The 18,048-nt window shown below is 31.0% G+C and overlaps 1 protein-coding gene across 1 annotated transcript in view; it reads right to left on the reverse strand.

Moving 5' to 3' along the window:
* The window catches only part of LOC142325216 (WD repeat-containing protein 11-like), a 114,926-nt gene that overhangs the window by 51,083 nt on the left and 45,795 nt on the right, over window positions 1-18,048 (reverse strand). The window contains exons 12-18 of the mRNA XM_075366679.1: window positions 16,869-17,042; window positions 16,447-16,555; window positions 10,547-10,646; window positions 10,109-10,257; window positions 8,067-8,288; window positions 6,444-6,618; window positions 4,883-5,023 (exon numbers count right to left, since the gene is read on the reverse strand). Coding sequence (XP_075222794.1) covers window positions 4,883-5,023; window positions 6,444-6,618; window positions 8,067-8,288; window positions 10,109-10,257; window positions 10,547-10,646; window positions 16,447-16,555; window positions 16,869-17,042 — 1,070 coding nt within the window. The remainder of the gene's footprint in view (window positions 1-4,882; window positions 5,024-6,443; window positions 6,619-8,066; window positions 8,289-10,108; window positions 10,258-10,546; window positions 10,647-16,446; window positions 16,556-16,868; window positions 17,043-18,048) is intronic.

Raw genomic sequence — 18,048 nt, forward strand, 5'->3', positions numbered from 1 at the left:
AGCGGGGTCAAATCAGGGGAGCGAGATGGCCGTGAAATTGGGCCTTTGCAACCAATCCACAGACCTGGGAATAAAGTATCAAAAAAATCATGTACTTCTAGGTGGTGACCATCTTGATGATAGTAATGATGTCCATCGGGTCATCATCATCTAACTGAGGAATAAGAAAATTTGGAAGCATATCCAGATGAACTATACCATTTACAGTTGCCTCCTGGAAGAAGAATGGGCCGTACAGTTTTTGTTTGCTTAGGGCAGCCTTTCTCAACTTTTCCGTATTTGCGACCCAATTTTCAATCATAATTTTCACTGCACTCCCCTTCTCATACAATAATAATATATTCTGACAGTAAAGCTACACTACAACCTTACAAATTATCAAGAATAAGTAAATTTATTGATATTTGGCAACACACATTCGCTGCAGTGACAAAACCAGAATTGATGCCTCTCTACTGCTCTCTGTCTTATGTCTACCATATCAGACATTCTCGCGACTTCGCAAGAAGTTCTGATTTGTCTCAAACATTTTGGAACGTCTGCGTGATCAACTGTGCAAACATGTATAAATGCTGCACCTCGTTTAATTCCAGCCAGTATTAGTCGAGTTGATCCTTCTATCGTTATTGAATCTACAGGGTGTCCCATATAAAACGCAACCCATCAATCACTCATCCATGAAATTTCAAAAGTCAAGCTTACTCCCCTACTTGTTACTGAAATGGACTCGTCCAACATCTAAACATCACGACGACGCAGTAGAACACTACCGATAGTAACAACAATGCATTAACGTTCAGTGTATTGCTAGAGACAAGATGGTGTTTTCGCTAGATGAACGTGTTTTCATTGTTGAGTCGTACTTCAGTATGAAATCAGTGGTTGCAGTGCAAGATTTGTTTCGCCATAAGTACCCATATAAACCAGCTCCATCAGCATTAAGGTTAGTTGCAAAATTTAGAGAGACTGGTTCTGTTAATAACAAGGAACACAAAAGATCTGTGTCAGTGTTGAATACAGATACAGTCACTGAAATCAAAGACCGATTACTCGCCTCGCCAAATAAATCGATCAGACGTTTGTCTGCTGAAATTAATTTGTCTAAATTAACTGTTCATCGGGCGACCAAACAATTACAATTACAACCTTATCGCATTCAAACGGTTCATCAACTTCTTGAGCCCGACAAAGAAAATCGGCTACAATATTGTCAATGGTTCCGTCGATTTCTGCATGAGGGAATTACTGTTATGGATTCGTTATTTTTCACAGATGAACCATGGTTTCATTTGGATGGCTACGTAAACAGCCAAAACAGTAGAATTTGGAGCGCTGAATATCCCCACGTTTATCACGAAAAACAATTACACCCGCAGAAGTTGGGCGTGTGGTGCACGATATCGCAGAAGAAAATAATCGGTCCTATTTTTTTAGAGTACACCATTAATGCAGAACAATATCAGGATATTTTATTTCAGTTCATTGCACTCTTGGAAGAGGAAGACAGACACTGCTGGCTACAACATGACAGTGCGACATCGCACTACGCAGGTTCAACTTTTGATTTTGTTGAGGAATTCTTTGGTATTCGTGTTATTGGTTGAGGCTAGTGGCCACCAAGATCTCGAGATTTGACTGCGGCGGATTTTTTTCTATGGGGTTACCTCAAAGAAAAAGCCTACAGCAACAAACCACGAACACTTGAACAATTGAAAGTCAATATTGAACAAGCTGTATTAAATATCCAGCCACAAACTTTGAAAAAAGTTGCAAGAAACGCTGTAAAAAGAATTTAAGCTTGTATTCAAGAAGATGGCGGCCACTTCCAACATTTACTCTAAATGTAAGGTAATGGATGGTAATAATAAAAATTACATTTACAGTTACACATGCCTTTTTATTATTTCAATACCTACCAATATAAGGTTGGGTTGCGTTTTATATGGGACACCCTGTATTATGAATGTATATGTTCTAACTTGCACGTTAATTGCGATTCATGATATTAAATATTCATGGCAGTTGATTTATACAGAATCATGGATAAATTTTTAAGTAGGCGAAGTGAGCATTAGACAATAGTGAAGCATCAACAAGTGCAAGACGAGCATGGTTACAAAAATAAAATCAATAAAATATTCTCAAGAATACTTAAATTTTGGGTTTACCAATACTGAAATAAATGAAGAAGAAAGACCCCTATGTGTCATTAGCTCAAAAATTTTGGTAGGAGATACCATGAAACATAATAAACTTAAACAACATTTGGAAATGCTTCATAGTGAGTATGTTAACAAACTCTGAGAATTCTTCGGATTAAAATTAAAATCATATGAAAAGCAAACATCATTTTTAAATAAAACTTTGTCTGCAAATGAAAAAGCTTCACTTGCATCTTACAAAGTTTCTCATATAAACAAGCCAGATTTAAAAAGCCTCACTCAATTGTTAAAACGCTTATTTTACCAGCTGCAATTGAGATTGTAGAAACTATGTTTGGAGATAATTTTGCCAAAAAATTGCAGTCCATACCTTTATCAAATGTTACTGTTGCCCGTTGAATTGGTGATATAGCTGAAGATGTACAGCATTAACTTTTCAGAAAGTTGTGTGACAATTGCTTTCAATTCAGCTTGATGAGGCAACAGATAGCAATAAAGATGTAAATTTCATTGCCTATGTTCAATTTTCTGATGGTATGTCAGCAGCAGCAGAACTATCTTTCTGCACCAATAGAACTCAAAGCAACAGCACTTGCATTATTTGCTATCTTAAATGATTTTATAAATGAGACAAACGTAGAGTGGAAAAATTGTGTTGGAATATGCACTGATGGTGCTTGTTCAATGTCTGGAAGATTCCAAAGTATACAAGCACTTGTGGAACAAAAATCTCCACGGTGTGTCTGGACATATTGCAAGATCCATAGAGAAGCTCAGGCTTCCAAAGAAATGAGTCCTGGTTTGAATATTGTGCTAATGACGGTTGTAACCATAGTAAATTATATAAAAATGAGATCCCTAAAGTCAAGAATCTTTTCTGCACTTTGTAAAGACATTGGTGCAGTACATTCAGCGTTACTATTTTACTGCGAGGCAAGATGGTTATCACGTGGGAAATTTTTGCAACGTATTTATGAATTAAGTAATGAAATTGCTGCCATTTTTATAGAAGAGGAAAACAGATCGAAAGCTGAGAAGTTTCAACATGTCTTATTTGTGATGGAACTGAGCTACTTGGTCAACATATTCGAGAAATTAAATACCTTGAACCTTCAACTCCATAAAGCAAATATACATATGTTGGATACGAGTGATAAAGTTAATACTTTTTGTACAAAATTGGAATTGTGGAGCAGAAATTTAAAGCAAAAACCTAGAAATGTTTGCAAATGTGGATAAATGTGTTAAGACTTAGAAGGCTGAAGAACATGTGAAAGTAGTTTTTGTAACCACTGAAAATCATTTAACCATGTTGACAAAGAATTTAAAAACATATTTTACTGCTGACAACTTGGTAACAAGTTAAGAATTACTCGGTAGCAATAAATCACTTTGAATTTTGGGCAAGGGTGGATGATGAGTTTTCTGTACTGAAAACAAGAGCACTTCATATACTATTTCCGTTTTTAACATCTTGCCTTTGCGAAACCAGATTTTCTGCAGAGGCTGCTTTGAAGACAAAATATAGATCTCAGCTAAATACAGAAAAAGAACTCAGAATGTCTAGCTCTAATATTAAACCTACCTTCGAAAAAATTTGCTCTGCAAGACAGGCTCAAGGGAGTCACTAATAATTATTAAACTTGTTTTTAATTTAGTACTGATAAGTTATTATTAAATACATTGTGAAGTACTGATACAATCCTTTCTATAAATGTATATCAGTGTAAATGTGTATTTTATTATTTATGTCAGAATGCATTTTTTTTGCTTTCCTTCTAGTAAAGTAATACATTTTTTGAATAATATTTTCTTTTCAATATGCTCATGCCCCCCTACGAAGGTGCATCCCACAGGTTGAACTGGTTTAAGACACAAAAAAACATTGACCCTAGGGCTATCACGAATTTGCTACAAAGTTTCACGAGGGTTTTCACTACCCCATATTCGGCAGCTATTTTGATATTTTATTTGTAAAATTTACTGTTTTTATTTGGGAATGTTCACCTCGTCACTAATGTGAAATGTTGACTCATCACTCAAAAATTACATTGTCTAAAAATGTACCGTCTGCAATTCTATCCATTATTTCTACACATAACTGCGGCTGAACAACTTTGTCATCATACATAATGTGTTGAACCATGGCTAATTTATATGGCTTCAAGTACAATTGTTTATGTAATATGCACCAAAATGTTTGCGGAATGCCAATCTCATGTGGCACACATCAAGTTGATTTTGGACTAAATGCAAAGTTTTCTCTGAATTGTTCCACAGTAGTTTGAGAGGGGCATACTGTTGATTTTGTATGTTTACCATAACAACCAGTCTCAACGAAGGTTTGGGGCCAAGTATAAATTATATACCTACTAGGAGGGGCTCCCTAACTTACACTATGAAAATTATGTTGAACTGCAGTTGCCGACTGCAAATTATGAAACCACAACACACAGCAAGCATGTTTCGTACCAGTAAATGTATCCATTTTTAACATCACTGGTGGCCGAATTCAGTACTAATACTATTACTATGCTAATCAAAACTTGATAACTTTTGCTACGAAACGACACCTCAACTGAATCTGTAAGTTATCTAAATAAATTTTTTTATGATGTTAAAGTTGTGAAGTTTTTTTGAATCGCCTGGTATAATACAATCCAAACAAAGAAAAATAAAAAAATAAATTTTATAAATAAAATATCAAACTTATAACAAACCATGAACATCAGCAGGAGAAAATCCATCAGACACCGAAAAATTTGAATAATTTGGAAAATCTTTCCAAAACTGTGTTGAAAGCAATAACTGAACATGTGAAGCAATTTTTGATGGCAAAAAGGCAGGACAACACACTGGATCTATAAAAATGTGAAGATATTAGGATTTAATATTAGGATATTAAAGACTAATTATATGTACATATATATATATATATATATATATATAGTATGTGTAAACTAATAAATAGATATAAAATGTTACAAATAAAATAAATAAAAATACAATCACAGTTAATAGTATAAAATAATCTGGTTTTTTTCCTGCTAGTACTCAATTAGAGATATATGTTATATATTCAACACACTTGACATTTAACTCTACAATTCCATCTGAATTTTTGTTTATATTGTTTTCAACATGTCTGATTTTTAAGGTTTTGCTGAAACCCTCAAGGTGACTCACCTATTGAATGGTCACTTATTGGAAACAAATTATAGCTGGCTCATTAACCTAAAAATTGTTAATCTGCCATTTAAGTGTATTTACTGTGATTTGTCATTTTTTGATTGCTAATAAAAAAAAAAAGAAAAAATAATATTTTTCCACACAAAAAATTTACCATACATTATATGATTATTTTAAATTTACTCGCTGCTACACCAGAAAAAATATACACTATCTTAACTTTTTCTAAATTATTATCAGCCCAAAAAATCTAACATACATTACCTCTATCAAACAATTTATTATTACAAAATAACAATATGATGGATATTTCTAAATTTAATAAGTAGTCAACTTTCTTTATTTTTGAATGACATGTGAAACTATTTTTTTATGATCTTTCACACTTGACTAATTTCATGATTGCAAGGTAATTCATAAAAACATCATAAATATTTTAAACAAAATTTTGATCAGAAATGAACAATTAATTTAATTTTTTATTGATTAAGTAATAGATACAAAAATAGTAAAAAATTATTGACAACAAATAACCAATCCTTTATTGAATAGTGCATGTATAAAATGATTTTTTCTTAAAAAAAAAAAGGTACGTTACTTTTACACTTTACATGAACTGACCCAGTTGTTTCAACAATTAATTGACACATGTAAAGTGTCTAAGCTAAAAGAAACCTCAATCAAAGCGGTTTTCTCTGAGATAATTATGATTATTTATAAACCTTTAATGAACTGAGTGAAGATGTATCCTCTAGAGGTCAGAAAATCATATGTATAATGCTGAGCTCAATATACAGTTATGAAACATTATGATACTTTGTAAGTGAAATAAGTGATAGTAAACCAGTTTATTTCTAACTTTATCTAGTAAGCCTGATTATCTTGTTATTCTTAAGGATGACTATGCTAATTTCAGAAGTAACTTGACTTCATCTCAGTTCACCGTTCACCTATAACCTATCGACTACAGCTATTAACACAGATGCCAAATAAACCACATATGCATACAGCATGAGTATGTAACTGTACAATACTTACAAATGCAGCCTAAAATAAAAACAAAGATTAAAATAAATCAATTACAACAGTTACCTTCAAAAGTATACTCTTCAACTGGTGAACTACAAGTGGTTAATTTAATATCCATAATACGTATACACCCATCTTCTGTAGCAAGTACAACTGTATCTTGAGTTGCCCAGTCAATATCAATTATCTTGACCATATCACGAGGGCATTTTAGTTGGGCAATGCGTTCATATTGATGCTATAAAAAATTTAAAAAAAATTAAATACACTTTTAACACATACATATATATATATATATATATATATATATATATATATATATATATAAATTCTATTAAATAAACCACCTAGTACATAATATTGAGATAAGAAATATCTTATCTCAATTTTAAAACAAAAAAAACTATGTTTTTCGACAACCAGTTATTCTGTTTTATGTTGGATATTATGAAAACTATTACTGATGTGGTTCTGAAACCTGTTATATCCAATTTGTCAGATCAAAAATCATAAGAAGCCATCATGTTTACCCCTAAATTTGGATTCCTAGAATTTCAGTATGGTTTTACTTCACGGTTTGCCCAGGAATCAAGGTGAAATCTTTCACTAGTCGTAACTCGCGAGCGAGTGTTTCCAGACCCATGTTTATAAAAATCTTTTTCATTATTTTCACTACTAGAATGAGCTCAGAAACTGTCAGTAACATTACACGAATCACTCTATATAATATGCTAAGGAAAGGCATAACGATTGTGCACCATTTATAAGACGCCATTAACACAATCCCCCATAAATGTAGTATTGCTTGATAGAGAATTACTCCCCAGGTGCACATCACACAGATTTAAGATCGGAAGTGAAAAAGTGTAATTAGTGCAAAAAAGTTAAAATTAAAATATGTTTAACTGGCCCACTAAGGCATCCAATCGCCACCGATGTATCACCATCACCAGCCAGTTCTTTTATACATTTGTATATATATTTCAATCATTGTACAACAGTGTTTTTCATTTTGCAAAATTTTCACATGTGTCTGCAAGCTGTAGACATTCTGACATGGGTAAGAAATGACAATTACCAGGGAAAGTATAGAGTGAAAAGGTTTCCAGTTGTCTTTTTTACTGAGCCAAGCATACAGTTACTTATTGGTATGCCAAACTTACCAAAACACAGGTGATATTCAGCCTTACAACTGATATCATAAATCTGTTCTCCACAGAGACTGGCTGTATAGTGAACATAATTACTATCAGAAAAAGCAGACTGGTCCATTTTGAACCTAAGTCAATTTTACATGTTTCACAGCCATAAAGAAAAATCAGGTCAGATCATGTAAACCAATAGATTCTTAGTTCAGTAATTTTTTTAGAAAAAAAATTACGACAAACTATGGTTAAGATTGTAAAAAAAACCACTGTAAAAAACATTTATCTTTCTAAATATGCAGAAATGTGGTTCTAAATATGTGAAATTGTTTCATGCTATTATGCCTAAGATCTGTAAGAATATTTAAACAAAGTTAGATAGCGTTTTGTATTTTAACTTAAATAGAATATTTAAATAAGTTAGTAACAACATTATAATTACTCTAAATATGTTTTAACAAAATTTATGACAATAAAACTATTAAAGAATTTCTAAATTAACACTACAGTAAATTTAATTTACACTAAGATTAAATCAAACCTGTTTCAAATCAACTACATCAACACCATCAGTAAAGAGAACAAGTAATTTAAGATTTCCTTTAGCAGGAGCAAATTTCATTTTACGAATCCACCCTCTTGCAGTACTTATATTACAAGATGAACGACCTTTAAGATCCCAAATATTTAAAGAACCATCAACATCGCCTTGAATAATCTGATTACTCTTGAATGCTATCGATGTTACCATCCCCACACCAGACTAAAACAAGAAATAAAATCATTAAAGTTATCGCTTCATAACTTTTTAGGTTTTTTTTTTATTATGGCCTTCCCTGCAAGTCCAATTTAGTTTACATAAAATCATTGAATTATAAGTTATTGACTATTATGCTAGTTAAATAAAAAGTTCAGTATTTTAATTAAATATTATTTTTAATTGTTTAAAAAATCCTAAATTATACTTGTATGATTTAGTACGTAATACGTTCATCTTCCAATGCCTATATTCATTCACTTTTCTAATCTAACTAGAATGAATAACTAATTCAATTATAGTAAGTTTTAGATATCACTAATTTTAGAAGTAACTCATAAGAATTATGACAAACATCGTCCTTGTTCATTTTTTCAATGAATTCTCAATTAACACCAAATTACATCACATCATAAATAATAATTTATGTATTACTTACTTGTCTGTTTAATTGTTTCTTTGTTTATTAATCACAAATTAGTAGCCACCATTGTTCACTGTAATTATAACAAAATGACTAAATAAAAATACCTTAAAAGGTTTCAGGTATGTATACAACTAATTTTGTGTATTAATCTATTAAAGAATCCCAATCTTGTAATTAAACATTTTTAGATTACAGATTTTTTTCTAATTGTGCAATCTAATGATAGTTATAGAGAATTTTTTTTTAATAACATGCAGAACTCACTACTAATTTTGTTTACCTAGTGTGTAATTTATAAATTTTGTGATATCAAACTCAAGGTGTACTGAAATAGTGCTTAAGTGCTCTTGTACAAAATTGTAATCAATTTTTATACTGAATGGTTATTATTTTAATTATCTTATAATAATACTGTTCTCATAGGAAAATATCATCACAGCTTTACGTTTAGTTAATGGTATGTAACCTCGGTTATTGCCAATTCTCTGAAAGTGCAGGCCAAAGAAGAATGAAGAGGTCATCGGAAGAAGAAGAGGCAGAAGATGAAGAAGAAGGAAGATCCTCTACTTGACCCAACATCACGGACAGGAGTCCGGAAAAGAGCCCAGCAGAGATGCGTTCCGAAAGGCAGCCATCACAGAAGTGGATGAAGAGCTTCTACTCAACCTCTCTCTTTAAAACTTACATTTAAATTAACTTAAATCAGCAATTGCGACTCCTCCGAAGAAGGGAGCGCATTGCTCCCTCCATACAGTTAGTGCCCCGTTGTGGCGTATTCCTGCTAGCCTATGAAGCGTTAGCACCGAAAGGACTTCAGTGGATGGTCTGAGGGGGAATTACATCGGGAGAACAGGTTTCATAAGCCTAGCCTTCCACGGTCGGCCCATAAAATGGGTTTGATAACGCTGGTTTAACAACGGATTGGAATGCAATTAAATCCGTCCTTAAAAACACAAAATATTAAATAAGTCAAAAATTGAAAAATTAGACCCGTCACCTAAAATAAACCTCTAAAAACACGCCTGATAGAATCATCCAGCAGCAAGGGACTCTGTCCTGGTTCTGCGATCCTTAAGGAGAATCTATAAACTCCCGCCAACTTTGCATTCCATTCCATTCCTTTATGTTTTTTTTTAAAGTTGATAATATTACATTTTAAAAATGTTCAAGACAGTATGACAGACATCAACCCAAATGATTTTTCCACTTAATTCATTTTCCAATACATCTATTATAGCAGCAACTAATGTTTCCATAATTAATTATTTGCATTTCATTGAAGATTACATTAAAAGCCATGATACATGAAAATAAAATTTGATATGCCCAGACCTATAATTAATTGCAATAAAATAAATTAATGAAATAATGTATCTTTGGCTACAGATCATATAACTACCTCAGGTGGAATTTTGATTCCATCTTTAACCACACTACCTTCCACAGAGAAATGATATAATTGACTTTCTGTATCACTGAATACAAAGTGTTCACGAGCCACAATCTGCTCCACATTCTGTGACGCTGAAGATGAGCTTATGACTGGAGCTAATTAAAAAACAGAAATTGCAATAAAAAGATTAATAATTTTTAAAGCAAAAATTACATTTAATATAAAATTTATGAAAATTTCTTACAACAATTTAAATTTTACTGGTAAGACATTTCTATATATAATTGCAATTTGAAAAATTATCTCAATTCATCAGGTTCTTTAAAAATCATAAATCCAATACGGTTTCTCATTTCAAAATTCACATTTAATTTGTACTAATTTAACACCAAACCTGAAATCTACAGTATAAGAAAACAAATAATTTTATGTGTCTAAAAATACCTTGTTCTCCAACTGGACTCATAACAACAGGTATAGGTTCTTCAGCAAGAGGTTTTTTCTTTGTTTTCAAAGATTTTACACTATGAATTGGAGACCATTCCTAAAACATAAGCTTCTTTTAAAAATTTTAAAATAAACTTAGATATTCACTAAATTACTTATAATAGGTAGGTATTATAGCATGGTCCATTGATTTCCTAGCACCAGAAGTTAATTTCTTGCATTCAATGATAAAATTAAAGTTCTCAATTTAAAACTTGGTAGGATGCTATTCATCCAAATCCTAGTAGTTATTATAAAATGTACATTAAGAGCTACCACATAATTAAAATTAATGCAGTTTAATGTACTGCCAACCTCCATGGCAGAATGGCAGTATCTGTAAATTTTATACAAAAGATTCTTGATTTAAATCCTTGACAGGCATTTTTCATCAATACATTACAAAATTCATTTCTCATTAATTGGTGTCAGCCTGTTGTTAGAGAAACAGTTAAAATAACTTCAGTTTAAACTTAAAAAAATAAATAAATATACATCAATGAGGATTGTTATTTATAATTAATTATTTGTAATGATGATGATGATGATATAAATATAATATGTCATATATATTCTTATATAAACAACATGAGCAACTTAAAACCAAACTGAGGTGAGCCAGCTCAAACTCCAGTTATCTTACTGTTGTACTACTGGTGCCATTATTGATCATATACATTGTTACTATTTTCTATAGTTGGAAGTTGAAAACTTTTATGCTTCACTGCAGTATAGTTTTATTCTTTACAGTTGTATTTTCTAAAAAGGCTTATTCAATCAAGCAAGGGTTGTAGTGGAAGATTATTTGCATTCTCAAAAACATTGTCGATGAGCAGATAGACCTGATGTTGTATTCATGTAAGAAGAGGCATGGTTTCTTAAATCTTTTTCTTTCTTTTTCCTGTTTAGCCTCTGGTAACTACCATTTAGATAATTCTTCAGAGGATAAATGAGGATGAATGTATGAGTGCAAATGAAGTGTAGTCTTGTACATTCTCAGTTCGACCATTCCTGAGATGTGTGGTTAATTGAAACCCAACCACCAAAGAACACCGGTATCCACGATCTAGTATTCAAATCCGTGTAAAAATAACTGGCTTTACTAGGACTTGAACGCTGTAATTCTCGAGGGCACATTAATTTGCACAATAGCAGGTACTGGATTACTGAGCATCTTCATTCTGTTAATTGAAGAGTGGAACTATATTTTTTGATCACAGAATGTCAATATAGAAGTGCACCACAAAATTTTCAAAGAATCCTACGCTCTGTTAAAAGATCATGAAAAAAGAAACAGCTTCTTCCAAAAAGACAAAGAAATATGTCACATATCTAACAATTCACCAGCATATGTTCAAGTGGGTTTTACAGAAGAATGAACTGTCAGCAAAAGGTGGTGGCTTCCACATTCCCCAGATATGTCTAATTGAAATTTTTCCCTTTGGGGCTTTGAAGGAAAGTTTATGAAACAAATACGGATTTTAATATAATTTACAATTCATTTTTTCATTTCATTAATAAAATGTTACATGTTGCATCTGTGTTTAGTCTGAGTGGTTCAGTTTTAAGTTGTTCAACTCTTTTCAGTAGTTGTTAAGTCAGGATGACTAAAACGGCCATATCAACATCACTCAATCCTCTGAGTACTGCGCAGCTGAAAGTAATGGAAAACTACAGCTGCTTTTTTTCAGGATAAAGAAGGAAGTGCCTTCCTTGGTAAAATATTCCTGAGGTAAACTAGCCCCCTGTTCAGATCTCCGGGTGGGGACTACTGAGGAAGGGGTCACCAGAAAATTAAAAAATAACATTTTACAAGTCGAAGCATAGAATGTTAGAAGTCTAAAAAAGGTTGGAAGGTTAGAAAATTTAAAAAGGGAAATGTATAGGATAAATATAGATGTAGTAGGAATTAGTGAGATTCGGTGGGAAGAGGAAAATGACTTTTGGTCAGGCGATTTTAGAATAATTAACTCAGCGTCAAATAATGGGCAGGCAGGAGTATGTTTTGTAGTGAACAAGAAGATAAAAAAGAAAGTAAAGTATTTCAAAATGCATAGCGATAGAATCATTGTAACAAGGATAAAATCAAAACCTAAACCGACAATGATTGTTAACGTCTATATGCCTACAAGCACTTATGATGATGATGATGAGGTAGAGTGTGTATACAAAGAAACTGACGAAGCAATTAAACATATAAAAGGGGATGAAAATTTAATAATAGTTAGAGATTGGAATGCAAGCTTTGGAAAAGGGAAGGAAGGAAATATAGTGGGTGAATAAGGGCTGGGCAGAAGGAATGAAAGAGTGGACCGACTTATAGAGTTTTGCACAAAGTATAATTTAGAAATAGCCAACACCCAGTTTAAAAATCATAATAAAAGAATATACACATGGAAAAAGCCAGGTGATACTGCAAGGTATCAGACAGATTATATCATGGTTAAGCAAAGATTTAGAAATCAAGTCATCAATTGCAAAACTTACCCTGGAGCAGACATTGATAGCAACCATCATTTAGTGATAGATTGGGGTTTAAAAACCTGAAGAAAAGGTGTCAGATGAATTGATGGAATTTAGAAAAGCTTGAGGAAGAGGAGGTAAAGAAGAGTTTTGAGGAGGACATCGCAAGAGGTCTGAGTAAAGCAGGTAAGGTAGAAAATGTAGAAGAAGAATGGGAGAATGTTAAAAAGGAAATTCTTAAATCAGCAGAAGCGAACTTAGGTGGAACAAAAAGAACTGGTAGAACCTTGGATTTCAGATGATATATTGCAGTTGATAGATGAATGTAAAAAATATAAGAATGCTAGTGATGAAGAAAATAAAAGAAACTATCGACAATTAAGAAATACTATAAACAGGAAGTGCAAACTAGTGAAAGAAGAGTGGATTAAAGAAAAGTGTTCAGAATTGGAAAGAGAAATGAACATTGGTAAAATGGACGAAGCATACAAGAAAGTTAAGGAAAATTTTGGGGTACATAAATTAAAATCTAATAATGTGTTAAACAAAGATGGTACACCAATTTATAATATGAAAGGCAAAGTCGATAGGTGGGTGGAATATGTTGAGGAGTTATAGAGGAAATTTAAATTATAAAGGAAATCCTATCAGTAAAGTATTCTATTGTATGTAATACATGTTATTAAATTTGAAATAATTCTGTTGGCATATGTTCCTAATGATGGTAACAATATTATCTATAAATTTTGGGTCCTCAGTATTATATTTCAATTTATTTTTTATTACACAAATACAAAGGTAAGTCAATTATTATCCACAATATAGTTTTTAAATTTTATTGCAATACAAATAGGAAACTTACATGTACATCATTTTTGATCAACTGATGATGAGAGAAAATCCTTGAAAGCACTTTTGATGTATAAATGAAGAAGTAATAAGGTAAGAAATATTATTAGATTCTCTGCTGTGGTAGATTGCTGAGTTTTACTTTTAGTAATATAATTAGTACAGAGGAAGATAACGACGACAACAATAAAGGAAGAATTGATTTTACTAAATTAATAAATATATATCAAAAAATTTTCATTCTCATTATATGAGGGCAGTCCAGAAAATAACTTAGTTTGTGCCTAGCGTGGAGATGAGTGGGGATAGAGCCGCCATCTTAGTGTTAAAACACTTCTACACTCAGTACGCATCAAAGTGTCATAGCATGTGGACTGTGATTTTTCTACTTTGTTTGTTGTGAATTATTGAAGTGTGCGCTTCAATAGAAAATCCCACAAACTGTGAGGTGTGTTCAGTGATTACGTTTTTACTGGCAAAACACCACAAACCAATTGAAATTCATCGACAACTTTGTGAGGTGTATGGAGATGGAATAATGAGTGAAGGTGGAGTGAGCAAGTGATGCATTCAGTTTAAAAATGGTAGCACTAATGTTCATGATGAGGATTGCAGTGGTCGGCCTAGTCTTGTGACTGATGAACTGATGATGAAAATCAACGATAAAAGTCTGTGAAAATCGCCGCATTACGATTACGGAACTCTTGCTTTATTTTCCCCAAATTTCAGAAAGTTTACTGCAAGAAATTGTATTGAGTACCTACAATTGTGGGTAGGTTTTAACTACTACTACCTTTTACTATGACAAAATATTTAAACAAACAGGGTAACAATGTAGAATGGTAGCATAAATAAAAAAACTTTTTTAACAATATCTTTACTAGTTCTAAGTTTTGATTGTATTAAAAAACATACCTTACGTAAAAATAACTCTCATATATACTTAAAAAAAAAAATTCTGATGTGGACACTATATGACTTCCTTGTACACCTATTAAATTGCATACACACATTTTTTGCTGCATTTAATTTAAACTAATTTCATTTGAAAGTGAGATACGAATGTCCAATTCTTTAATTGTGGTGGACACCACATGCATCTAATTTTTTTGTGGTGTCCATATCAGCATTTTATCCGTGCATACATTGGTTCAAACCTAACTTCATGTATATATATATTTTTTAACTATTTTTTTTTAAATTTAAATGATTTATTAATAATTATTAATCTTTGTAAAAATTTTTGAAATAAAATAAAAAGTACATAAAACTTCATTTCACTAATAACTTCTAATTTTTTTCATATTCTTTTTTTATTGTTAAATTGAATTATTATTTATTGTAAAAATTTTTTACAATCAAAGGTTAATAATTATTAATAAATCAATATATTTAAATTATAAAAAAAAGTTAAAAAAATATATGTACATGAAGTCAGATTCGAACCGATGTGCCTTCGCCTTATAAGATCCAAATATTTCATTAATTAAAATTTTATTTGGTTATAACTCTGGAACCAATGAAAATAAGTACCACTTATGATATATTGAAAAGCTCTCAATGAGGGCTTATTACTGCAGTTACGAAAAAGTCCAAAATCCAAATTTTTTGGATTTTTGTTTTTTTTGGGCACTTTTGGACCAGTCAATTGCAATCAAAAGGGGAGGTGCAGAACTAGATGTTACAACAGTCCTAAATCAAAAATGTTAACATCCTATGGCTATTGTTTTTGGGTTATGCAACACACATAACATACATACATACATACATATATGTATGTCATGCCAAAATTAGTCAAAATGGATTCAGGGATGGTCAAAATTTCTTTTGAAATCTGAAAACCAGAATTTTTTGCTATCACAATACTTCCTTTACTTCATACAAGGAAATAAAAACACATAAATTTTAACACATAATTCTATTTTTTGTAAGTAACTTTGCAGGATTTGCTGTTCTCTGACTCTAACTTTACCTGCTGTGTAAACATATACACAAATGTATTTTAGATATACCTAATAATTCGCTGTTTATGGTTTTTAAAACTTTTATGATGTTCCAAAAGTGCACTATGCAGTCAGCAAGGTATAACAGTAAAAATATTTACAGTTTTAACTTTCTGTTCTTAGTTCTGCTGATCCAACAAAATACACTAAGAAACTCTCATAATAAATGAACATTACTGAAACATACTGAAATTTTAACCAAAAAAGACTGTGATCATAACCAGGGCCATAAATTAAATTAAAAGGTCAATTTTGCACAATGTGGACCTCATTGAATTTCCAATCAATATAACAAAAACTAATTTAAGAACTACAGATCTCATCAATAATATTTACATAATGTTTTTTTAAACAAATAAATCATATTTAGATAGTTACAATTTTTTATTATTGAAAATAATAATAATAATAATTTAAAATTTAATATAATAAATTAAATTTAAAATAATTTTTTATTATTTTTTTTAATTAAAGGTTGACGTATCAACCTTTAATATGCATTAACAAATTATAGATTATTTTAAAATAATATATTATACTTGCCAAAGCAGTAACAAAGGGAAATTTCTTTGGCATTGTCCTAAGCAATGTAAGATTTTTTAAATCCCAAAGTTCAAATGGACCATCCTTCATTACAACAACAAAATACTGCCTGAAAAAGAAATTATTATGTCAATACTACTAATAATACTTTAATTAAAGCGGTAATATACTTCAGTTATAACAGCTAAATACTTCAGTTATATATATTTTTTTATATAATAAGCCATTAAGCAGGTATTACATACCATTTCATTCCATTCATTTCCATAATATCCATTCAGTTCCAGTTCATTATTTCAGTGTATTTCTCAAATCATGCTTTCAGTATGGTAACTTCATTATAACTAACATCAATAATTAAAAAAAAATTAATTTAATTAAATTTAAAAACAGGAATAAGATACAAAAAAAAATCATAGTACCTTAAGGGTGAAACTCGTACTATTTCAATTGGATTTTCTTCCCCATGATCTTTACGAAGAGGTATGGACTGTCCAGTACTGACATCAGTCAAAAGCACTTCATTTCTAACAACAGTATTTGTACTAGAATATGCATATGTTATAAATGATGATAAACTTGTCCACTCAATACCCCTATAAAATAATATATAAGATAATAAATATTATTTAACATAATATATAACAAAAAACTTAAAAATTAATAATTTGAGATTAAATACAAAAAGTGATACTTTTAATACGCCAAATTATTATGGCTATTAATATTATTATTAATACAGTTTAATAATTATATTAGCATACCAAAACTTTCTCTATTTTCAGGATATCACAAAATAAAAATGGGGTTTTCTGTTGCTAAGGAATTAGAAATCTTGAGAAATTTCATTGGATTTACAAGATACCCCCTTTTCAAAAAGAATATTTTCTTAGTGACTGTTATAATTATAAAAAGAATGTCAACAGCATGCAATAAAAAAAATAATAACTGCATCAACACTGTCAAACTCTTTGATGGTATTCTGGAACCAATTTATTAAATGTGAATTTTTTGTTATTGGCATTTTGAATTTCTTCACACCCATCTAGTTCCAGGAACCTATTCTCTGAAACATTCCAATCATTGCAGAACTATCTATGTTATGAAGAATAAAATTTATCATTTCACTTATACAAGGATGGTTTGATTCATATTTCTACTCTTATTTATCTATTCCTTATTCCTACTCCCATTAACTCTACTTACTTTAATTAACCTTTTATTTATTACTTTTTTGTTTTTATTGTTTATTTTAAATCTATTTTTTCTAGTAAAGTACAGTAATCCATCTAAATCAAAAGGTATAAATAAATCTGACAGAAATTTTTTACTCTATAAATCTGTTAATACTTGTTAATTAAGTTATAAGTATTTATATCATTCAGTTATCTGCACAAAGGAAGGTTCCCCTTGAACCACATCCATCTTTATTTTTTCCAGCTAAACAAGGATCACAAGAGCTCCTTCTAAATTTTCTATAATTTTCACTCTTTTCTGGCCTCTTTCCTTTGAATCTTCTTTGATCTTTCTAAAACTCTCAAGCCTCTTCCTCTAATGATGTGTTCCAGTTAGCTTTCCTGTTCTGAAATTTTCTAAATAAGT

The sequence above is a fragment of the Lycorma delicatula genome, chromosome 5, assembly GCF_047948215.1.
Source record: "Lycorma delicatula isolate Av1 chromosome 5, ASM4794821v1, whole genome shotgun sequence".
Taxonomy (NCBI): domain Eukaryota; kingdom Metazoa; phylum Arthropoda; class Insecta; order Hemiptera; family Fulgoridae; genus Lycorma; species Lycorma delicatula.